The sequence below is a fragment of the Tympanuchus pallidicinctus genome, unplaced genomic scaffold (genome assembly GCF_026119805.1).
Source record: "Tympanuchus pallidicinctus isolate F22 unplaced genomic scaffold, pur_lepc_1.0 scaffold3, whole genome shotgun sequence".
In the NCBI taxonomy this organism is placed as follows: Eukaryota; Metazoa; Chordata; class Aves; order Galliformes; family Phasianidae; genus Tympanuchus; species Tympanuchus pallidicinctus.
Window position 1 is genome coordinate 27,830,718 of NW_026294747.1, and position 26,168 is coordinate 27,856,885.

General features: G+C 37.8%; 1 protein-coding gene across 10 annotated transcripts in view; it reads right to left on the reverse strand.

Annotated features, from left to right (window-relative positions):
• Positions 1-26,168, reverse strand: part of RAD51B (RAD51 paralog B) — a 344,366-nt gene that overhangs the window by 167,283 nt on the left and 150,915 nt on the right. For all 10 annotated transcript variants that reach the window (XM_052695829.1, XM_052695822.1, XM_052695821.1 and 7 more), the window contains one exon: positions 25,758-25,854. In XM_052695829.1, the coding sequence (XP_052551789.1) occupies positions 25,758-25,854 (97 nt within the window). The remainder of the gene's footprint in view (positions 1-25,757; positions 25,855-26,168) is intronic.

A 26,168-nucleotide genomic window follows, 5' to 3' on the forward strand; every position in this document is an offset into this window, starting at 1 on the left:
AGAAGGGTAGGGAGAGATCAGTCAACAGAGAAACCAGCAAGAACTAAAGGAAGCACTGTAGAAGTGAGAGAAAGAAAGATGCGTGTCACACAGAGGAAAGAAGTGGCTAGAGCTGATGTTTATCCCATGCCAATTATAAGATATGCTCAGAGGACCTCCATAAGATATGCTTAGCATAGACCTAAACAATACTCAAATGCTGAACTACCCTGAATACCAAACATCCTCATTTACTCTTTCTGGACTTTTCATCTTTTTTGCTTGCTTATTATATCTGTAGATCAGCCAACACTCTGTGAGTAATCACATCTCTGCAGTCCCTCAGCTACCCACAAGATTGGCACAAGTCAGGCTGTCAGAGCCAGAGGATGCTCCTGGCTGCACCAGGAAAGGAATTCTCCTGGACCAAAAGACACAGCAATTCAGCTTGCCCTGAATTTCTTCAAGACCTCTACCTATACGCTAGAAAGTTCATGCAGTAATTAACATTTGAAATAATTATCTTCTTTACAGGCTGAAAAAGAAGATGGTATGATTGCTGTCATTATTTCTGCATTTAAAATACTTAGGGGATGCTGAGACAGTTTAGTAGCGCATACAGTAATTGTGGATTGCAAAGTTGTTTTTTTCGCTTTGACAATCCTATAATAGATTATATTTTCAATTACAAAGTGTGTAACTGTTATAACAGCACTACTAATTACAGCTTGAAAATGTTCAAAGTGTTATATACATTTCCATGATACATTTTCTTTGTTTAGTTTAATAAGACTCAAGCTGGAGCCAGGCTTTAAGCCTAGTGCTACACTGTCTGACTTGCATATGCATTCAGGAAATACCCAGAGCTAAACAAAAACTGTTCTCAATTATTTTAAGTTCATAAAAACATCTCAGAATAAGGTTCTGAATCCCTTTTTAGTTAATAGAAGTACTCCTACAGCTGGAACCCAGACTGCAGCTCTAGCCACCTCTTTCCAATGTCAACAAAATTTTCCGCTTCTGTCACAAGACTTTGACAGTTGCTACAACATCAATGAATCAAGTCTTGTGGTCTTCTCTAGAAAGGCTGCATTATCCCCAGTGCACATTCAAAGGGAATCAGCAGAAAGACATCTTTAGAGTGGTTACCAACCTATAGGTTACACTGCAAAGTAGACTAGATGAGGAGAGAAATGCTTCCCTTAAAGCCAGTCAAGAGCTAAACAGACTCAAAAAAAAAACCAAGCTCTGCAGGACACAGAAAGTCCAGTGGCAAGAAAGATAAAAAGCTGAAAGAGCCTTCATTAATCTTAACTCTCACAGTGCACTGATGGAGAAGATGTCTCCACCATACAGTACAGATTTGTACTGACAACGTTATTCCCCAGAACAGGATTATATACTGTCCAATGTAATTGTGTAAAAAACTTTCCAACTTTGCCTAAGTCCTTCAGGAAGTTTATGGTAAAACCACGTACAGAAGCCAGGTCTCTGATGGCTAGTCCTGTAATTTTAGAATACTTCTGAAAAGACTTGTTTGCGTATGGAAGCAATATCTCCACATAGTAAAATGTGTCACTATATACATGGGCTGTATCTTGAAAGGCTGGAAATCCAATCGCAGTGAAGAGGTCTGAGCTATTGTCTAAGAAATGCAAAGTTATACTTCTGAAAAAAAGCTCGCTTTGCATACTGCCTTTCATGTTCCTTGTTCTTGGCAAACAAGAACTCTCAGAGTAAAATGAAAAACCACTTCAACAGAAAGTAGTAAACAAGATTGTGCACAGCCTTTTGGTTCTAGTAATCTTAGGTAGGGAATTGTCTGATGTTTTCTACTCATCTTGTTGACAGTCCTTTCAATATGTAACTACACATAGGTAAAGTTAATTAAAATGATTGCACAACCTTTGAAACGATATTTGCCAAGGACAGTAGATATGCAGTGGCATGTGAGAGGCAGTCCATAATCTTAGGAATACCTAGCTGCAAAGAACAATAAAGTATATTAAATATAAACATGGAAACCAGGAGACTACACCCCTGAGCACACTCATACCCACTCTGAGTATACTCAGAGTATACTTGCTTATGTATTCTGTGGGTAGAAAAGTACGATCATAAATTCAACAAAATCAGTTCAAGAAGAATTACTTCAGTGTAATAAGGCCTGCATTGATCACGCCTTCTCTCTTTTCCCAGTCAAGTGAAGTCACTGCCAAACAGAAAACAGTCAGTGTTGACCGATCTTGTAAATCTTACACATTCTTCATCACAGTTGTATTTTGAAGTCTCTATAAAGGCTACTACCTAAAGCAAGCTCAGTCACTTTTGTTCTGTTCTTACACTGGAGAGTCAGTCCGTATCATAAGTAATCAGGGCAGAGGGAAGACGATCTAAGTACACATGCTTTTCAGCCTGCATTTATTAACATGCATCACAACAATTTTCCAAAAGAATATATTCTCAGCTAGCGAGTTGTTTAAAGCTCTGTACTGCAAGCAGAAGTACCAATCTGGCTCTCATTTTTATATGGTTTCAGAAAGCAGCTGTTTGTGTTTACAGACATCAGCAAACAATTCAGCTTTTTAATCAAACAAGGGCTGCTTGGGTGCCTTTGCCCGTGGCTATGGGAATCAAATCACTCTGCAAAAGAGACCTTTTATGACAATACTAAGAGGCCCTCAGCGGATGCAGAGGATTAAAGAGGCGTGTTTTTTGAAAAATCAGGTTTACAGTCTGTAGCTCTCTCCATCCTGGGTCTCAGTAGCAAAATTCAAACTCTCAAAAAGGGCCCAGATGAGTTTTCTTTCTTCTCTCTCCAAACTCCATTCTTTCAGACTCTGGCGCCTATGTCCTCTTTCTTTCTTCCACAGCGCATACACAGATGTGTAATAGATTGTTAGTTCTAGTCCACTACGAAACCAAGTTAGGCAATCCAGCAGAGGATTTTTGCCTAACAGAGGAGAACCTTCCAATACGAACACTTGTGTGACAGCACTGGCTTAGAAATCGAGTAGATTGTTAGAGTATTGTCCTTCTTTCAGTTTAGTTTTGTAGAGGCCTCTTCCCAGTGCAAGCCTCCTTGGAAATGTTGCTGACAATTACAAGGTGTCACAAATGTTTGCTTGCCACAAGAACAAGTTACTCATTTCTCTAGAAATAAATTAAATACTAAGGTATCAATGAAGAATCAAACTGAAAAGAATACAGGCCTAGGTTTCTGTGATCTTGCACCAATAGCGGATCCACTAGCAAAGGAGGAGCACATGAACACTTCAGCTGCAGATTTTAAAAGTCAAAGCAGCATATCTCAGTGAGAAGCAACTGCCTATTTCCTCCTCCTTCTGATGATAGCCTAGTAATTACAATGGACTTACCTGCTGTATTTTGAAATACATAACTCTAAGCCATGCTTTTGCAACTTTTTGAAAAGAACCATTTACATCATACTTTTCAATCTTCAATATTCCAGTCTGCAAAGCCTCCATAGAAAAATGGCAACATGAGCTATGAAAACTGCATTCTGCTGGGGCATTTTTTCTCTGATAGAAAAGAAGCACAGAACCCAGGAGAGCTAATATCTTAGAAGAATCCTCTAGAAGTGGCCGGCATGGGGGGACTTTAGCATGAATAGAAAGGAACAAAGCCTCTCTTTTTACAGCCAGGCAACATAAGCCAGTTTTGTTAACACTGTCTTCCTATTTCAACCAGGAATTCCAAGGGCTAATTTGAAGACTTATGACATTAGAAAAATTACATTTAGCCTTACAGATGGTCATCTGAAGAAAAAAGCTGATGAAGGCCACAAAGTGAATGTAAAAACCCACTTGAGATGGTCTACAGCCTGATGGAAGACATTAATCCAGGCAGAAAGAAAAAAACAACTGCCCTGCATTACCATGATCAATTGGGTGTGAGACCCATAGATTCACTATGATTGCCCCACAAAAAGAAACACAGATTCTCCATGTTCTGCCAGTGTGAGTGGTGCTACAGAAATTAAGAACCTCTAAATACTTGTTTTCCCTCAAGATTGCTTCACCTAGATCACTGCTGAAAGACCCAGTGACCGGCAATCTTGAAACACTGTGTTTTGATTTTATGTGATATCTGTTCCTCTGGAGTCCCTACCCAAGGTAGCACATAATCCTTTTCAATAAAGCAACACTGTTTAGGCAATTCCCAAGACACCAGCTAAAGGAAAAAATAATAATCCTCAGCAAAGTATACACAAACAACTATCTGCAATCTAAAAGAAAATCTAGTTAGATGCAAGCTAAACAGGAAACTGAAGTGTCATGAGTTTAAATGAGGGGAAGTTGCAGATGAGTTCTGCCTCTCCAGAGAATAAAAACATTTCAGCCTCATGGCCGCTGACAGTGAAGAATTTTTTTATCCTGTCTCCTAAAAACCTAAAGTCTGTGATCTTTATCCAGTGAGTATGAGGGAAGATTAATTTCCTCATAATTAACTTCTTGGATCTTTTACCTTGAGCACAAGTTCAAAATTCCACACAGCATCCTTACACAAAAAGCAGCCCCTGGCTTTCATAAACTAGGATAACCTTTCTCAGCAAACATAGTTTATTACACAGAGGAATGCCAAACGTGAAGCTGTGAGTTTATACAGACACACCACACTATTTGTACAGGAGTGATTAAAAAACAGAACATGCAAACAATGACTCTAATAAAAAGAATCGAAGAACAGATCACTGTTTATGTATTTGTTACTTTGATTCCTAAAAAGACACACTTTGAAGAGTTGAATATGAAATTGTTGTCAAAAATCACAAACGACCAGTAATGATTAAGGCAATTGGACTAAATTGTTTCCTGAGGGACAGTTTCTACTGAATTTTAAATCCCCGCCTTCCCTAAGTTTTTAAAATTTCATTTATAGGCATTTATTACAACTGATACTGATTACTATATTTAATACAATCCCGCTAGAAAAGGTTTAAGATAGCATTCCCGAGCAAGAACCCCACCTCTGTTGAACACTGCAGTTGTAACTGATGCACTATTGAGAAATACATGACAGTTCCTCCTGACTGTGCCCTGCAAGAAGCAATACTAAACTTTCCCATCAAAGCTGCCTTCACCTTCAAAAAAAAGAAGGCATTCAAACAGCAAGGTAAGCTTAGTAATACTAGGATTATAAAGGTAAAGAAATTTAATAACATAAATTTGATTTAAAAACTCCATAACATATCAACAGCTGTACTAGCAGATAAAAGTCAGCTATCCAGTATCATCAGGACCATTGCCCTGACTGACTGGAAATTGGTAGGTACAATTTTCCACACCACTCTGATGGAAAACTTAGGAACATGAAACTAATTCTCCCCTTACTGTGTTTCATATACAGGATATTTCTGGAATTACAAAATCAACATGCTTTACTTACAGCCATTGATGGTAATCTATGTGAATGAGTCAAACAATTTACAACTTCTGTGTCATTAAGCAAGAATCAGAACACTTTAAAAACAATGCAAGCTCCTAAAGCTTCCATAAATAATAATCACTGGTCAGGCTATTTCACTCCTTTTAGTTCAGGTTATTCATAGTGAGCTAAAACATCCAAGGCATTTTAGGGAAGCTAGAAGCCCAGTGATGCCTTAAGCCCTTACTGCCTTAAGAAAATTACCACATGAGCGCGATGGGAAAATTTTAAGTAAGACAGATTTTATACTCTGTGAATTATAGCTTTGTTCTGTTCTTCTTCACCTTTATGTATCTGCATGACTGGAGTAATCTGGGACATACCAAAGGAGTGATTTGTTTTTCCATCTCACAGTCAAAGAAAACAAAATGCAGCAGATTTTCTCCAGAAAACAAGCTTTAGTGATGTTTGTAGCCCACTATTTTAGATAAGCGACAGAGACATGCTTCCACTTACAAAAGCATTCATCTGCAGCAAATATAAGTCTTCTGAACAGATCTTCTAATTATAAACAGCAGATAACTGGTATCTGAACTTACCAGTTTTGATAAGAATAATGCTACAGCTGGCTAGGAATACACACTCATAGGCAGGAATGAGGGTCTCTCAAACTGGACATCACTGGCCCCTGGGTCTTGGATCCCAGTTATCAGTGCAGTCAATCAGGCTTACCACTACAATGGGAGCAGAGTGAATGAAGAGAATGTGGTGATTTTTTGGCTCCTAGCCATGCCATTGGTCAAGCTATTGTCTGAAGCAACAAAGGAATGGTAAGAATTGCTAAAATAAGTGAATGTTACAGTGTTACAAGATCATTCTTATGCCAAAGACAAGAGGAAAGAAAGCCTTCAGCTTAGCAGTGTGCTTCGTGCTGTCTGTGGTTACACTCAAAGCACAGCTTACAGCTTACAACTTGTCCCCTGCTTACAGCTGTGCATGACCTTATTATTAGCCTTTTTTTTTTTTTTTAAAGACAGAATAAGATTATGCTAGGTCTAGAATTATAGAAAAAACTCACTTCAAGTTTTCTCAAAGGCTGTCCAGCAAGAGCTCCTAACCAAGAAACCTAGAATAACATCGGCTATCATCAAAATTAACCTTTATAAACTCAGTCTTCCTAAAGTGAATTCAGATGCCCACCTATCATTAGCAGCACATCCCTGAGATGGGCTACAATATAAAATCACCCCAGCACCAGCTATAAGTTGAAAGTGTCCATAATTCCTTATGCTAGTAATACCAGCGTGCAATTTGTTGGACAGATTCTGTAATCCATACATGAAGGTAGTTGTAGGTTTTGAGTTTATCCAGCATTAACTGCCTCTAATAGCCTAGTTCGGTCCAGACATAACAAATGGAAATGGCTTTAAATTATCCTTCCCCTGAGACATAATTTCATAAGAGAACAAACTCTATATGCACAAAGAGAGATTCCAATGTAAACATGTGGTGGAAGCTAAAAGCTGCAGCCAGAGTTAGGGCAAAGCAAGGGATACAATTTCAAAGGCACTGATTTCTTTCCAGTTCACAATATATATATTCTTTTCCGCTGACTTTTCTGCCCTTCATGCTCAGAAGACCATGTATTTCAGAAATAACTTTCTAACTTTTTGAGATGGGCTCTGCTTCACAAAGTGACCCTGGCTAGGATGCAGAAACTACAATCATCACGGGCTAATTGCAAGCAGCACCAGAGTCATTACCAGCATCTGACTGCCAGATAACATTAAAATTATCCTTCATGTTTTCAGAAGATGTACTCTAAAATTTGAAATTTATTAGCTAATTTGAAATTCTTAAACAGCAAGGAAAAAAAAAAATATATAGCGTATCGTAACTCCAGTATGAAGGAATATTTCCTTTTTTATTTCTGAAGATTAACGCAATATCAGGTCAGACTTTGTATTCAGCGAGGTGCCAAGCAGAGTCAGAGAGAATTTTTACAGAGAAATGCAATGCCAGTGCTAGCAAAACCTGTATTTATGAACTCTAATTTCCCTTCTGACATTCTGCCACTCTGACAAACGCACCTATGAAGACATTATATCACAGCCATTATTTGGAGGTTTGACTTAATCACCTTTCAGAAAAACTCAACACCATACCTAAGTTCCTAAAACTTCCAGCATTTTTTCACAATACTACACTGACTTCTTTCAAAACTGAAGCTTAGATCCCTAAAGGTTAGGGATCTACTTTTGTAGGTTTGTTTTTTCAGAACAGAAGCTGTTTTCAAACATTTTTAATATTCAGTGCTGAAATAGCACCATAAGAGAAGATAATTTATCTATTGATACGGTGCTGTGTGAACTGGCCACGTTGACTGTACTAGTAAAGAAGAAAAAAGTCCTCCATTATTACAGGCCTATGATTTCAAGCATAGTTTTTAAATTAAAAAAAAAGAAAAAGAAAAAAAAAAAGTATTGAATTATTTTCTGTAACGAACACTTACAGATACAAAAAATAAATAACAAGTGGTCAGAAAAAAAGATGAAAAGATCAAATCCAGGAAGAAAAGGGTCATGTTTTATAAGGTAACATTTGAATGCAAAAAGGATTAAAATAATAGGACTAGACAGCACTTGCATTGATTTTAGTCTGTAGCACTGCCATGATAAGTATCTGTTCATCCCTGGGTGGCAGAGTTAAGACAATTTGGTATGACCTTGGTCCCATGGATATGAACATCACTCGACAAGGCTAAAAGCAAGGCATCAAAGGCAAAAGGAACTGGAATTCCATGTGTTTGGTGCAGGCATACTCTGTCACACCTCCTTCTTCAGGCTTCCTGAGATCCTGTCAAATAAGTGGACATTTCAAAGTATCTTCCCTGACATAAACCATTTGAAGACACCATCGCATGTACTGGGAAATAAACCTAATTTCTGCAACTTCAGTAATAAAAGATGATGAAAATGAGCAGGAAGAGCAGCAGCCAGAGAGAAAAGAAAGATCCATTATCACTTAAGTTGGAACTCGGTCAAAAGGAAGTTAAAACCACCACTTCACCATGAGATATTCAGGAGAGACAGTTATTTCTAGAGGAACTGAAGTTGCACAAGAGAGTTTTGACATAACAGGAAACCAAATCAAAAAATGAGATGCTAATTCAGAATTAGACACAAGCAATAGCCATGGTTTGCTGACTCTCCTGTCTTCTTGCCAACTGTAGCAAGAACATACCATTTGCAAGTCTGATAACTTCTTCCTTCTGAAGGCATAAAGTCACACAAAAAAGGTCACTTTTAATCTGAATCCTGCTTCCAAACATAGCAGAGCTCAGGCATGGTGGGAAGTAAGTGCTATAACAATAATATATAATAGGAATAAGCCTATTCCTGTTAACAGAAGAGGATCCCTTCACCTCTTCTCATCCATGATCCTTTACTTTCTCCCACTGAATAAACTTTATCTGTCTTTTATTATAAGGTACTTATTGAACAGAAAACACACAATACTGTAATGTTCAATGAATGAGTTTTTCCTCTTCCCATCCTATAGACAACCCTATACACAAAACAGAACATTTTGAAGGTGAACAAATTGTAACTGGTATTGAGTTTGATTCAGAAAATTAAAAACGAACAAACAAGCAAAAAAAACCCCACCTCATTCAGGTATTCCAATACAGGTCACTGTATGAACACTTCTGTAGAGACCATAAGGAACTGTTCTGGACGTTCTGAAAGGTGAACTGAGTGAAGCAGCTTCCAAAATTTCTTCTTTGCTTTTGTGCATTCCCTAAGGCTCTATCTCGTTAATCCGACACACATGAAATTTGGTCACCAAAGGAAAGATAAATGCAGAGGATTTATCCTGTGGTTTATGCTTGCCATCCTCTGACTTAATGATTTCAGTGCTTCATTTGAAAAATTTTTGCTTCTGTAAGTAGTCTTTCCAAAAGTCTTTATATGAGCTCCTGACTGACAAGTAGCTGACTACTTCTTCAGCTGGCAAGCAAGATTTAAGGATCAATTCCATTGCTTTAATACTGGTTCCATATATAAAAACTTCAATATCTTTATGTGACATGACATAATATGGGAGAAGATACTGATTTCTATTACACACCTCCAAAGTCTGTCAAATGTTTCCAACCAGAAGTCAACATTCTAATTTCAGATATACCAAGCTGATTTCTAAATGGAGAGTTCAAGGAATAAATTTATGATCTGTATCACGACATGTTTTTTTATAGGAGTAAAACAAAGTTTATCTGCTTTGAAAGATACATGTGCATTTGGGCTATGTTCTTCAACTCGGAGCTTTTCATCAGCATTTAAAGATTTTGGAGTTAGTGCAATTCTGCTTCCTTCATCTCAATTCTCCTCCTCAAAGTAAGGGAACTATTGAAAATTTCTTGTGTTCATAAGCCATAACGGAAGAAGATACATTCCTCAAAAAAACTTTTTACAGCACGTTGAGAGTTATATAACCAGAAAGGAATAGGATCACAGTTTGTATACATGGCTAGACTCATCAGGACCTTGTTCTTTACTGGCTCAGTACTTTTTGCACCGGAGATCTAAGACCACCAAACCAGGGCAATGGCATTTACTGCTTGCTGTGGAAGTTGTTGATGGTCTCAGCACAGTTCAGAAATCCCACTTGGCGGGAGGCAGGTATGATTTTGGGTCTATTTTTGTTGTCTATAGATTAAAAGTAAACAACCTGAACAATGACAGTGATAGCTTTCAGCTGAATAATTCAAATAGTCCCATGAGAACAGGGCAGCAGTCACACCTTAATCTACATCTTTCATATCCAACTTTCCAAATCTCACTGACATTCTTCATCTGAGTCCTCCGTATTCAGCACACAGGCAAGTATGCAGATCTTCCTGAGCTATCTCGTGATCCATTGTCTGAGTGAATAATTTTTTTTCTCTCTTGGTAAATATTACTTGCCACAGCTCAAAGGAGCTTTCCTATGGTTTTGATCTCCACTAAAAACACAAAGGATTGAGCAGCATGTGTCCAGGAAAAGCTGTATACAGTGAGAGGCTATGAAAACTTCTGCCTGTAGAGTCACTAAAAAGGAAGTTAAGCCTTCCATTACACAGTTCAAAAAATATCAGTATGAGAATTCTGATTCATATGACTGGAAACTACAATTTGCATCCATGCATTCCTCTTCTCAAAATCCCAAAAGCTTAGTCAGGACACATTTCAAAAGACAGCATAGATACACAAGGCTGGTTTGTGCACCTCACTGAGCTTACTGTCACTGCATGCAGAAACAAGCAGTATATACACATGCTATCTGAGAGGATGCACATGTTCCTAAAACATGTAGCCTGCAAAAGCAAAATAAGAGTTTTCCTTGAAAAGTTCTAGAAAATCTCATATAAATATTGTTAGAGAAGTGCAGAGTTTTAAGTATGCACTTTGTTTCATGCCTCAATATGACTTCAGATCTTAATTTCTTCCACAGATACATTTCTTTGCCAGGTTCTGACAAGGCTCTGCCAAAACCAAATGATTACAGTTCAAGAAAACTTCTGTGCCTTCACCTAGGAGATGTATCAAATGGACCACATTTAGTCAGCCTTTCATTTTCCAATCTCATTTTTCCTGACTGTAAAATCAAGGCAGTATGTACAGCCAAAAGAGTTTCCTGTGAACATTTACACTGGTCTGCTCTGCAAAAAGCTGGGTTAAGGACTGTTTTTATACAGATGTTTAATGTGGTCTTAAATACGTGAAGCAATAGCTAGTGTAATAGCTTCCCATAGGAGCCGCCCAAAAGTTCAGTCAACCATACTGCTGGTAATGTCTTCTAAGGTGGAAGCTCACCATTTCTTCTTCAGCTCACCTCACATTAATAGACACACAGCTGAGAAGACTGAATTGCCAAATAGCAATCCCAAGCATAAAGACCTCTACAGTCTCAGATTGTCACCAAACTCCTGAAGCCTTGCACTGGAAAGCCTTGCTATGAGATGGATTGTTTTTTGTGATCCTCTTGTGAACTCTCCTCCTGTATTTTCATATCCTCCTCAAAGTCCTGGGATCAGACAAACTCCAACAGTTTATTACTGTACAGTTTATTACTGTACCCAAGACTAGTAAACAGCATTCCTTTTTTTTCTCCCTGGCAATTCTGATAAAATGTATTAGGATCACATTAAGAGCTTCTTTGCCGAAGCTGATGAGCAAAGACTGCTTCTGCTGAGGAAATTCCAACTACTTTTCCACCTCAGAATAATCTCCAAAGCAGTGTTTAAGTGAGTTTCTTATGTTGTATGCACAAACTTGCATTCTTTCCTCTCATTTACATCACCATTATTTGGGTGTAGTAGAACTACACAGATGTCTAATCCTTAAAAAAGAGCTGCAAACCAGACAAGGAGATAAATGAAATAACCAATTAAGCCATGAGGATGTCCTATAAAAGCTGTGCACAAGCATGTCATTGAGCGAAAAAGGAGAAATCCTTCAATCCCACCCTCCATATTGGGAATTCCATGGGAAACATGTCCGCCTCCGGTACGTAAGATATTTATTTGTAAAGGCCAAAGGCCAAATACACTTTAAAAACTACATTTTGCAAGCATAGAAGTGCAAACATCATGATTCCCCCTTATCAGTGACTTATGCTCTGCAAGATTTATTCAGAGAGGGGCTTCAATCAGGCTCCCTGGCATTGCCACAGACAAACTTCACAGATACTGGATTACCCTATCAGTAGGACTGCCAGGAGAAATCTGGATAAGGAGCAAAAGCCATTGTTTACATACACATTCCTTCTTAACTAACAAGGAAATTACTACAATTAGAACAAACAAAACAGCCTAGTATAAACATATCCACTTACATACATGCATGTATCATAGAGAAGGCCTTAAACCCAGGACAACAATTGGGAAATGTTAGTAAGAGATGGTCAGAAAATCAGACCTATCCGCCAGTTTTTGGCTGTACCTTTCTTGAAGTATTTTCTGCCCAGGTTCATTAAAACTGAATAAAATGAGACTTATCAGCGGGATTTAACATGGAGTTTTGAACCCAGTACTTTGCTGTACTACAGCACATAGATTATGCAAAGAGACAGTGCTTTCACTGCTGGTTCACTAGTTTGGCCCAAGTCAAGAGACCAACTGACTCTAGAAGAAAGTACGTTTCATCTTTAGGTCACTAGTTTGGATCCACTACAGGTCAGTAACAGCCAAATGTCATAACCAACACACGTTGCATGCAGTCATGCAAAATGGATTTGCCAGCTTACTGCAAAATATGGCAGAACTGCAATCTACATCACCAACAGCTTTCCCAACAGCTTTAGAAATCCAACAAAAGGTGGAATGGGAACCTGAGTTTCCCTTCTGATTGAGGTTGGTAGTGAAGTCTCCAGATCAAAGCTGAAACACAATGAGAAATCAGTAAAACAGCTTCTGCTACTAGCTCTTGCGTTTAGTGGTCCAATTAGAAGAAAAAGACAACTATGGTTTACATAGCTTTCAGCTTGATGTCTTACAGTACCACTAAAATCTATGAAGTACTGTCTGCTTTCAGCAAATATTTTCCTAACTACAGATGGAAGTACAAGGCATATTTTTTTTTGTGTCAATACCCTGAAAGAAACAAGATTCTTTTCATCTAGGCTATATTAGGTGTCAGGAAAATGTTAATGTTGACCAGGAGGTGGGATTTAAAACACTTTTAAAACACGCCTTGGTTACATCTGGTTAGTTACAGTAAGATCGTCACTGGCGTTATATCCAGTTACTTTTTCAAGGAATGTCAACATTTGAGGGCTACGACTTACTGGTAGTTTAATGTTATCCTGGGATTAATAAGAGAGGAGAAAAGTAGACTATGAGTTATGAGAGGATATGTACTGCAAGAGATTTGGCAGGGCAGAGTTCTCATTAGGCCAAAATTCAGGATGTCCTAGGTCTCTATGTATGCTATTAATCACTAGTTAAGGCATACCAATAAAAGCAGTTTTTCCATTTAAAAATACATCGCTTATTTCAAGAAGGACAGAACTATCCTATCTGCTGAGTTCAGAATTTGGAGAAAAGCACATTTTCTTCAAGTTCAACAATCGCGCATCAGACAGAGGGCTCCAGAGACAGTATTCTTGATCTTTCACCTTTAAGCAGAACAATTTTTCTTCTAAAAATTTAAGAAGTATTTGTTCACCCATGTTGGTATAGAAGATAACCTTCAAACCACCAGCACATTTAACAGCAGTAGACTATGATAATTTATGATTAAGGAATTGGAGATTAAAAGAATTAAATTCTCGTCTTTCACATAAGGCCTCAGTTAATACATAAAATACATATTAGAGTCATCAAAATGTATAACTTTGCGTATGGGTTAATAAGCAGATGTAACAAATGCAGCACAACAGTGAAGAAGATATACAGAAAATGATGAATAAAAAGTAGAAGATCTGCTAAAAACTTTGAAGATAAGCAATAAATGACACTTTCTATATGCTGACTGGCTCTGTAGTTCCCTCAGATAAGAAACTGACAAAGAGTCCTCCAGCTATACACATCTAACATGTGGCTGCCTTATTCATTTCAATTGCAGAGATTTGGGAGATGGCAGAAAGACTTGGCAGGAGCACACTTAGTGGCTAATGGATTATAACATTCAGATAAACACTCCAAGTTTTGTTTCCTGGACTATGTGTTCTGTTAGAACTGTTCTGATTGCAGAACTTGCTTGCACAGGGCTTCTCTAACATTATCAGAGTTGGAGCAAAGGAAGATCATCATATGAATATCCTGTTTGTTGCTGCTACATGGTCAAGTAAGACAAAAGATGATAAAATAGATGAACAAAATCATCATCATTTGCTTTATTATGTAAATAGGAACAAGATGTTAAAGGCAATAAAATCTTAGAAAGGGAAGATGCAAGACCCTGGCCTAAAGAGGCATAGGTATGATAGGACATGAAGTTGAGTACAACAATACAGAAAAACATTTTAGCATTTAAAATAAGTAATCATGTGGTTACAGGAAGTCAACTCTGAGTATCTGAACTAAGAAAACTCCAGTTTCAAGGGCCCATGACGCAGTCTTTTCCAATAGAGGGTAAATATGACATGCCACCTCAGCAACACCCAGGACCACAACATTCTAAAGGTGCCAAAGGAGGAAACCACATTGCAAAGAGGAAGCAACAAATTCAGTTTAAAAAAGCTTGCAGGTTTAAAGTAACTTTATCATATCCAGAAACAGCTATTAATTTAGAAGCAGTAACACATCATTAGTAATTAAACTGCCAAAACTGAGTAGTAAGCTCTCAAACATTTTTAATGGCACTATTGAGTATAGAGCTTGCTCACAGCTACGCGCAAGGCTACCACCAGCAGGTAATTGTTAATAAGAGAGATGAGAATATAGTATACCACTACCACATATATCTGTGCAAAATGCAGGACAAACACCACATAATTTCACATAAAGGTAAGAAGTAGGGCTGTCAGGTAAACAATTTTATTTTCATTGTATTCTTCAAAAATATAGCAAAACGAAGACCTCACAAAACAACATTTTTTGAGTGGGAGGAAGCAGGGGGGAAGAGAGAGAAAGAGGGAGACAGAGAATAATCCAGATGTTAATTCGTGTAACACGTCTAGTTCTGACCAAGAACCTCAGTCTAGTTTCCTCTCATCTTCAAGACATATTTTATCAGGCTAAACACAACTCCACAAAAAAAAAAAAACAACAAACAAAACATGTCACTTGATTAAACTTTTCTTCATAGAAACTACTGTTGTTGCAAAAATTTTCAGCATAACTAAAACAAGAAATCCTTTATCATGATGAAGCCTGATGAAAGTCCACTGCTTTATGGACACAGTAATCTACTTATTTGCTTGAAATACATGTAAAGACACTACAGCAAATTGCAGGTGAATTTCCCCCACCTTAAATACTGATGCAAAAGAACAATAATCAAATCTTGGGCTGAAACCATAATAATTTCAAAATCACGCTAATTACATGGGCTGGGTTATTTTGAGTTCTCAATCGCTTTGCTTGAAAACCATGTCAATGGTGTCAATCCAAATACTAATGCAGATGCAGGATAAGAGGTATTTTAGGCACAGAATGAATCTCATTGGATAGATCTGTTAGAATATGGGAATTTACATGCATATAACTGTCAATGTGTTTTTTTTTAAAAAAAAACAGCAGCCAACTCCTGTGCAATATGGATTTGCAGAGAATCTTAGAGCCAAAAACTTCAACCACATAAAATGTAATTGTGGATTCAGATTGATTATGAGTTATTTTAATTAAGACTCAACCTAGATAATTTACGGTTCTTCCTTAGTAGCAGATGACAAAATCGAATCCACTGGTTTGCTGAGCAAAACCAACAAAGAATGAAATTTGATAAGAAGTTGAAAATCTACCATAGAAAAAATGAAATTAAAATTAACTGGTAAGAAAGGGAAAAAAAAAAAAAAAAAGGAAAAAAAAAAAAAAGAAAAAAAAAAAAAAAAAAAGGACGAAATCAGACATTTTAAGAAGAACCGAGAATTTTTTTGTGTGTGAATACACCACATATATTAGTTGTGTTTTTTTTGGTTTTTTTTTTCTTGAAAACTACAGGGGGATAGCTGATGAAGCTTTAAATTGTAGTTCCATACCATTTTGCTTTTAAATTAAACAAATGATCTCAGTTTTTGGAGCAGCGTTTGACTCTAGGGAAAGTATGCCATTAAGAGAGTGCCAGAAACACATCTAATTGATGCATGTCCCAAAAACAGCTCCAAAGAGTGCAGACATACCAGATATAGATTTCAAGGAAATTACTGAAAGGCCACAGAGCTTCAACAGAATGTGATATGTGAAACACTGCATATGAAAGACTCACTATCAAAAGGGTAAATTCAGTTCAAGAGATATTAATCTGATTACCTAAGAGGTACTATGAATTGGATATGCTCCTTTGCGCACCATATCCAAACCTAGACAGATGGAGGAGACTTTATGCTCCATTTTCTGACATGTAATTAGTTTTTAAGGAATGATCAAGTTACAGATAAAAGTTTCAAACAACTTTTTTTTATATGGAAGTGCTGTGTACAATAACTATTTCCATAAGATTTTCTGACTCTTTCCTTGAGTGGCACTGTAGATTATGAGCTCCATGACTTGATTTTTCTGTTCTCATTTTCACTTGAATGCTCTCCGTGCACCTGCCTGACAGAAAACCAGTCCAGCAACATCTCTAAACAAAGCGCTCTATACAGAGCTCAAACTCAAGACTTGTATAGACTAAATTGAGTAAAACTTTATGCAATACAGTTTTTTAATTCAAATTTTAAGTAATTTTTCTGCATCATCTTCTCCTCTCTCCTTCCTGCACTCACAGTCATTTTTTAGGGTCAAAACACAAAAAAGAAAAATGTTAAGATAAATTACCTTTTGCAGGCCCCAACCTTGCCAGGTCACACAGCGATGCCACAGCCTGACTTCCACGACTGCATAGGATGAAGTCACTGGCCTTTGACTATCAAAATCAATTAGCTATTAAAATGTCACTATTTTACACTCTGGTAAACAGTACTTTTGAAAAACCCATTTGAAATCTATTTTTGTTGTTGCTTATAAGCCCCTTGTAAGACTGCAGTAAAACAAAGCACAAAAATCTCCAACTAGGCCATCTTTAAGTTTGCGTTTCATACCACAAAGGCTGCTTGCATGTCTTATCAAAGCTCTTCATTTCACAAACCACAACAACATCCCCATGAGGCCTTCTATTGTTTATTTTGCCATCAGCATTCTGCATCTGGAAGATTGTGCTTGCATCTACAGGTAAGTAACAACTATACTTCTACAAAACACAGGAAAAGGCTTTGCAAACCTCTGCTAGCATTGCCCTATATAGCTTTTAATTACATTGAATATAGCTTCTAATTATTTCAACAAAGAGAAACATGAGCAAGGAGAGTTTGGGAACTTGTGAGCAGAGCAAGGCGAAGGAGAGGTGGCAGGGCAGGAGCTGCAGCTGGTAGGCATTCAGCATTGGCAGCCCAGTCAGCACGCCGCGCGGGAGCTGGGGCTCGATGCCAGCCAACTGACAGGGGAGCGAGAGAAGGGGAGAGTCCATGAAGAAAGGCTCTAGCAGCGTGGGAGGACTATGACCTTTTGATCTCCGAGATGTTCCTGATGTACTGAAGTGACATGTCAGCTCTAATAGGCTACAATCCCCAACTGGTGGTAGGGGCCTACAAATTACTGTGCGATCCAAAGGCATTTGTTGTGATGATCCTGGCCTGGAAGGGGCATATCACCAGTTCCCCTGCAGGACTATCTGGCAGTCTATCCCAGCGGTTCCCAAACCCGAGGTCATAACCTCCGGCAGGGTCAGGGCAGCGCAGAGTGGGGTTGCAAGCCTGACAGAGATTCGATTGTTTATGTTAGTATTTAGGGTCGCAAGCTCGGCTGGAGTGAGTTCATCACCAGAAACAGAGGCACAAACAGAAACCATTTGGGAACAGCTGGTCTAACAGATTTCACACTCAGAAGCTTCTTCTTGATACTCAGCTGTGCCTGTGAGACTCTGTTACAGGTCCATGTGCCAGCCTGAAACAACAGCTCCCCTACCAGGTACCAAAATGGTTCAAATTACTTTCAAAGAGTCGTGGCTGCTTACCCAGTAGTGGCGCCTGATTTCGGTTTTATTTCCAAACAAATTTTCCATTGTTAATAGTGAAATCATTCATGTGTAAGCCCCCAACTTTTCTACTCTTTTTCAGAGATATCTGCCTTGTTAGCTACCAGCTCAGGCACAGATCTTCCATAGGCTGTTGCTTGCCTATGAGATTGGAGCAATGCTGGGAAACTTAGGAGTAGAAACCGGAATACACAAAGCCCTCCTCTAGTTAAGCTCCAGGCATTTCTTCTTTCTACCACTTCTTCACCTATCTTTCTCTACAGCAGTATGACTACTTCAGTTGCTCTTCTCTGAATGCTTATATGTTTTTTATTTTGATAGTATATTGAACGAGGAAACAAACAATCTAGGTTAGATGCATTTCCCCATTGTGGATCATGCAAAATCTGCTCAAGCTGCCTATTTTCATTAAAAAGAGATTGTGCACCAACCATACGTTGTGTTTTTATTATCTTGTTATATTTGGGTTTGAATGTAACCTTTTAGCAGCAGAACACCACTACGAAGAAGTTCATTCACATAGCAGAGCACCCAGCTTCAATCTCCAAAAAAGGCTAATAGGTTATAAAACTTCCATCATCTAAGACAATAAATCATATTACAGTAATAAAGCAAGAAATACACACAAATTAAGCAGAAACACCAATGTCTTCCTTTTATGACTAAGGGGAATCATCAATCATACAGGCTGCTCAAGGTTAACAAGGAGCCACATTTTCAAACATTCTGCAGTAAATCCAGAGGAAATCCAGCTGGAACTACAACCAGAACGTAGACATCTGACTTTTGAAATCATTCTCTGTCCTTTCTTCCTGCCTCTTATGGTCTGCATAACATCTGCACCAAAGGTCACACAGAATGGCTCAAGTTCTGAAGGTGAGCAATATGCTTCATGTAATGCTGCAAGCCAAATTCAGGTGCTTCACTGTAATGTTTTCCTCAGGTATGGAAATTAATTGGATCCCTGCCAGTCCCACCAGGAGAGAGATCCACTATGGAACTCCACAAGACATGGGACTGGATGCTACCAATTAATGAAGATTCTTTTTTTTTTTTTTCCTCAGCCTCTGTTCATACAGATTAAAGGAGAACTTAAGAACCTAAGAACAGCATAAAGCAAACGTAATTGGTCATAGTGCATGGGGACAAAAGGTGTTTACTTAATTCCTACCCTTGAATTCATTTTCATAACGCATTTTGAAAGGTCATTCCATCAAAACTGGGGTACAACGTAGGGCTGCAGAATGAGTCTAGAGCCAAACCATGTCTTGTATTTCTGATTTAAGCCACCAGTTTGAAGGACCACAGAAAAATGCAGGTTCTTTTCTATTTTGCATATAATAGAGAGAAAGGGCAAGGGTAATGGAGAAGGAGATGGGATTACTACCATTATATAACCAGGTCTCCTAATGCTACTGTTACGTTACAAATAAGATTCTAAATTCCAACCTATATTAGAACATAGTGTCTATATTCACCCACACTGAAACATGAGTTAATCTTGTTTTAAAATGGTTAAGGTATGACAAGTAGCAATCTTGAAATAATGCTTTCTATCTGTATACCATGAAACTCTCTGACTGACTTGCGCACGCTCTCAGTTTATTGCAGTTGAAGGAAAACAGGAACTAGTATTGGGAAATAGAATTCTCATGCAAATCCATCTCACTGTGCTGTATGGTGCAAGACATACTTGGTCTAGCTTTGTCTCAGCTGACATGCTATCTTCTAACTACTCAACTATGACTGTAAGCACTTCTGTTATCATGTATAGATGAATGATTCCCAACAAATATACCTGAAGGGATTTTGGATTACAAACTGCACTTAAAAGATTGGAAGTCATATCACACCCTCAGAAAGAAACCACAACAAAGCAGTAAAACTTGGTATTCCACCATCTCAGCAATTAGAAAAGGAGGGACAAAGATTCTCTTCAGCTGATGTATAGAAGCCTTTGAATGCTCCTGCTGACAGTTTTCAAGCTTTTCATAGTCTAGATCAAGTGATTACATCTGTCATTCAGCTTGAAACTTCCATAAACATGTATAGACTCTGTACCATTGTTTTACTGAGAGATTTATCTTTCAATTAAAAAGTCGTTAAAATTTGGCTGGATGTTAAATGTCACTACTTCCCCCACTTGTTGAAACACAGCAATCAAGATCAGTACAGGTTGACATGTTATCATGAAATCTAACTGCTCCATATACCACCGCAGTTCTGCATCATGTAGAAACAATCACAATATCATTTCCCCTAATGGTTAATATCATTTGTTCCAGGCCCTGTAATGATGGTGCACTTCCTCAAAGCACTGACGTGCCTACTCCATTATTACTGGGAGCAGTTACTAGAAACATGAACACAGTCCAAGCACAAGAAAGAAATCCCATTATATAAGGCAGGCTTTTTTTTCTTTTTTTTTTTTCTTCTCCTCTCTTACATTTATCAATTTGAATTATAAAGGTGCCTGTGAAAATGCTACATACTACCCTGGCTCCCACCAGGTTAAGGATGAGTTCTTTTCTCACCTTTCAGTGCATACGAGCCTTTTAAACTTCTTTTTGAAGACTTCCTGAAGCTTCTTTGATCTTGAGCAGATTTTGCATGATCCACAAGGGGAAAATGCATCTAACCTAGATTGTTTGTTTCCTCATTCAATATACTATCAAAATAACTGAATAACTCAAAGGCAGAGAACAGACTGAAGGAAGAGAAAGTTTCCCACAGTGTCATTGACTTGGATCACAGGGTCTGTGTTGGGGTAGTTTTTTAGAAGACAGCTAGATATGAAGTCCAGCAGCACAATAAAGAACTAGAAACAATTCCACCTGTTCTGTTACACTTCACATGAACTGGAATCAATGAGTTGAGCAAGTTGATTGACTCCTACACAAAGTCATAGACACCCTGGGTTCAGACCTGAATGCACATCTCTGTAGCTGATGGATTCATCTAGATCTGATCTCCCAGCATGGAGGGAAAATGGTCTTGGGCCTGGCAACAACACCATCACATAGACGGTAGCAATTTATATTGTGAAGTAAAAACAGATACAAATCTCACTATATTTCCCTGCTCCATCATGACAGTAGAGGGCAAAAGCTGTATTTGAATACTTCACTATCAAGATAAATGAAAAAAACAGAGAACTCTATTACCTTTTCAGGTATGTGTTTTAGTCCTCCGAGTTCACACAGCCACATCAGCCTTGGGTAACATACCTCTGGTACGCATGGATGTGGATTAATTGTTGGAATTCAATGCCAGGTTACTTGGGAAGTATCTCTAGTGTTATTTGTACTCATAGATTTTTTGCAAATTTAAAATTCACTGACCTTTACAGGATCTATTAAGAGGTCACAGTTAAAAGATCTTTTTCCCACTGTACTACAACTTGTACTCAAGTTACATGAACTTGAGTACAGAATTCTCCACACATCCAAATTATTCCATAATGATAACAAAAATGACAAAGGTAATGTTTTCACTAACTATTCCCAAATATTTGGGTCTCAGAAAGACAGGGTGAATTCTTATTAAAAAGATAAGATATTAATTTATGAATTTTATCACTTAAGATAGTTTCATTTTTTAAATAACAGTAGTTTTTCACTGATACAAGTGAAACCACCTCCTCTATCATAAAAAAATTGTGTAAATCAGCCTGTAACAGAGAGTATGCAGTTAAAATATTAGAGGCTTAAAGCTTGTCAAAGCGCTATACTTTTATTTGAATTCATATAAATCTGGAGTACTACATAACTTACTCTGCATTATCTGTAAAGCTACAAGGAAGAAGTGTTTTAGAAGCTTGTTTAACAGCTGCTCTATTCATAAGCTCACCGTTCCTGCAAAACAGCAATGTTTGGATTCCCCAGAATATTCTTTTTGATTTTTATTAAGTCACCTCTAGGTCCAACTTTCAATTTGTATACACATAAATAAATAAATTAAAAAAAATAATAAAACCAAACAACAGCCTCTCATCTCCGGCGCCACCTCACTTCTCTTGACAATTCCTTCACTGTTTTCTTCCCATTCAGCACCAGGACTGAAAAAGGGGATTTGAAGGAAGAGAAGTAGTAAACGACAGATCTTACTGATCTTACTCTGAGGTGAACAGCAGGTCAACTTACAACTTACTATTTTCCCTTTGAGAGTAATTTGAAAAACTAAAAAGAAAACAACAAACAAAAAACAAAAAACCCAACAAAACAAAACAAAAAACCCCCACCAACAACACAACCAACAAAAAAGTGGCAAAAAAATATATCGGACACCTTTTAAACCAAGGCTTGAAGGGTAAGATGTTTCAACAATCTGATAGATGAATGGCCAGGACAAAGCAACACAAAGAAGCCAAACATTCTAATTTAAAATATTCTGCCTGTAGACTGAAGTCCCATGATCACAAGCAGGAAAATTTTGTGGGTGAGAGATATTATGGTACTTCTGCTCAGCATCTTAAAAGAATTCAAGATCACAGTAACAAAGATGAAAAGGTCAGACTAAACTAAACTCATTGCTCACACTGTGCATTGAAAACGTGCAAGCATATGACAAACTGCTTGATGAACAGAAATGGCAGAAGACTGAACGGTGGCCTCCCCAGAGTTAGCATGAGTTTACAGACAACTTTAAACACAAAATAATTCTGACTTTTTCAAATAAATATTTTAAGGTGCCAGCTGAGACTCAAGAAGCCTGAGACAGATTTTTTTTTGCCTTACACTTTGTACATGGTTGGAGGAGGATTCTGCTCTCATTCATGCCAACACACTCCTCATCTTCTTCCAAGAAAGGTGAGGCTCATCTTTGATGTGTGCAAGAGGAAGTGTGAGCTTGCAGCTGACAGATATATTACTAGGATAGGCACTGGTGGACTAGAAAGGACATCAAGTAGGTCATACTGTCCTATCTCTTTATACAACAGAACAATATGCTTAATTTTGCTAAACCTGGGCTTTGTAAGACTAATACTTGTGAAACACAGAAACATCACCTTCCAGCAAGCACTCAAACAGACTGCCTATGAATTCATTTCTAAAGATCCTCTATATTAGGTAAAATCCAATCATGTGAACTTGGCAAAAATAAAAATAATACAGTCACAGTCACAAATAATGGCTTAATCCCCTAGCCTAATAAATCTCATTATTAGAGAGATGATTATTTAAATAATTATTGACGGCACATTCTGAAGTGTAGTGATGGTCGTGGAGTGGTCTGACATCTCCACAATTAAAAACAATCTTCAGGCATCTTAAACTTGTCATTTACTAGAACAGTTAAAAAGTTAATCCACAAAGCAAGCATAAAAAGCAAACAGCAGCATTCTCATCATGCTCAACCAAGTCTATTCCCTGTGATGACAGAGTTTGCAATAAGGCCACGTAAGAACACTATGTCTAATAAATATGAGTTTCTCTTTCAGAAAAGAAGTCACAGACTTCTGTGTCCGAATCTTTTGAAGTGTCATATGGTATGAAGAGAAACATACCAAACCAGAGGATAACCTGGCAAACACATTAAGGCCAAATGAATGCAAGGACTCAGTTCATAGCTACAGAAACTTTCCTATTTTATTCAACATTAATTTGTAGCAAACTAAGCATTTTTTTTCTGTCTTAAAGTAGAAGTATGCACAGATCAGGGCATTTAGCTGAATGTAACCATTTCCTACAAGAAATACCAACAAGCACAATTCAACAGCTCTTACATTGCTACTTAAGTGTGGGAGATTTTACACTCTGCTTTTATAAAGCCTTTATTATTCTCATAAACATCTAAAGTTTTTAGGACAAGTTTTCATATGTTAGATTCTGATTTTAAAGAAGACAAATTTTGAACATGAAACAGCTTGACAATGTCCTTTCAGCTTGCTCATCAGATTAACCTTCTGTCACACATCAAATGAACAGCTTCCTTGGTTCCTTGCCTAATCTAACACGTAACCCATGAAACTCCCTTCTAAAGCATGATCAGAAGCAAAAACAAAAGCCACTGTAAACATTTCATTTCTTTCTAATGATACATTCAGTTTGAAATTTTCATTTCTGCCTCTCAGAAAGATCACCCCTTTAGCAAACCATTTACAGCGAAGGACTGACTTCAGATAGGATTAAAACAACATATTAGACATATACAAAACCAAGAGGTCTGATTTGCTTACAGAACTAATAACGTGTTACGGGTCCTTTCACATCTAGGTCACTGGTTCAAACTCAGCTTAAGTTAGTGATGAGTGAAAAGGAAGAATGAGGTAAGAACACAGTCATGAATCTGGCGTCTATTTCTGACTGCAACATATTTGCTTTGTGTGCATGGACTACTCACCTAACTACTCTTTCCTTGCAAAATAGAAATAAATATTATGGATGTCAGACCAACCCTGGGAGACAATCAGGCAATGTGTAACATATTTGTGCCAAGAAAGAAATCATACAGTTGAAAAAATGATGCCTTTCCCTTTCAAATCTAGTTACCAAATCTCAACTCTTTGACAGACATAGGGGGTGAAATTCATGCAATGAAATTGAGAGATGCTTTATCAATGGATGGAGCCAACAAAACTCACAAGCGCAATTTCAAAATTATTTAATGAGCCGTGTTTTGCCCAGGCTCCTATTGACAACATTATGAAGAGAACAGTCAGTGTCAAAGCATTACAGTGGTGTTATTTGCTGCTCTTTAATGTTCCATTTAATATATCTTCAATATCTTCCTCTCATCTACTGAGCTGCAGAAATAATGGCAGCTTTTACCCCTGCCACCGAGCTTTCTGATATTAGGTCAGACAAGCTTGACAGGGCTGCTGTGATCAGCCAGAACAAAGATAAGCTGACCAAAGCCACCGGGAAGCTCAATGAAGAAAGACAGGAAATAGATAACCATATTATACAAAGTAAAATTTCAACATTCAATTATCACACCTTTGCAGGAAAGGTGAGCATTGCTTCTCATCAGACATTTAGGCCTACAATTGAACATAACTCTAAGTAACAGGCTCCTCTGTATCAGTCCCTAATTAAGGGCACTCTGGCTACTCCAGTGGGAAGAGTCGAAATTACGGCATTACATTACACGAAGACATAAAGCAGTACATGGTATCACACAAAAAGCTCTTATTACATTCACACAATATTGAGACTTGCAGTTTGAGGCACTGGGTTTGAAAAACAGGACAAGCATAATAGAAGCAACAGGAATGAGCATTTGCTGTCCTTCCTTTGTATCCAGTTGTTTCTCTTTGGAATTACCAATAATCATTAAAAAAATTAAACTTGTGGCCTAGCCTGTACATTAACTCTACTTACAACTCCAGAAGGAGAAAAATTAAATCTTAAATATATGCAAATGAAAGTAGAATGTCAAGTAACACATTATTACAAATGAACACAGCTTGAAAATTTGTTCCAGGCCCCTAGGAAAGGGTCAGTTAATAGTTCTTTTGTTTTGTGGGTTTTTTTGTTTGTTTTTTTTTTTGTTTTTTTTTTTTTTTTTTTTTTAATTTTCAAAGCAATTGAAAAATAACTTGTTCCCTTTATTTCATGTTAGGTTTGATAACCTGACTCTCATAGACCTCTATACATCATACTGAAGACTGCGAGTTACAATATGGTTTTGTGTCACTATAGAGTTTCAGTTCTAATAGGAGCAATCTCTTACCTTCAGACAGGGACAAATCATGAGCTGGAGACACTAGGTCTGCTGGGATTGCAAGGCCATTGCTCAACGATGTGGTAATCTGATTCGTCAAGATAACCTGCAAACAGACAAGCAGAGATAGGAAGGGAAATTAATCTTTACAGATCTAGAAAGGCAGAGAGCAGCCCAGGAAGGACTGGAATACTTCAGGCAAAGACACAGCGTTCAGACAATTCCCTACTCTGACTCTCACCTGTTTTGGACCTCTATGTGGCTGCCATTTCTGCATTTACAATTGGTCTTTACTTACATGATTGATAGAAGTTACAGAAAATATACTATGTAGGGTTTTTTGTTGTAAAGAATCAAAATGATCCTCATACTTGCATCAAAAACAGTGTCCACTCTTGACAAACTCTGTGAAACAGCCTG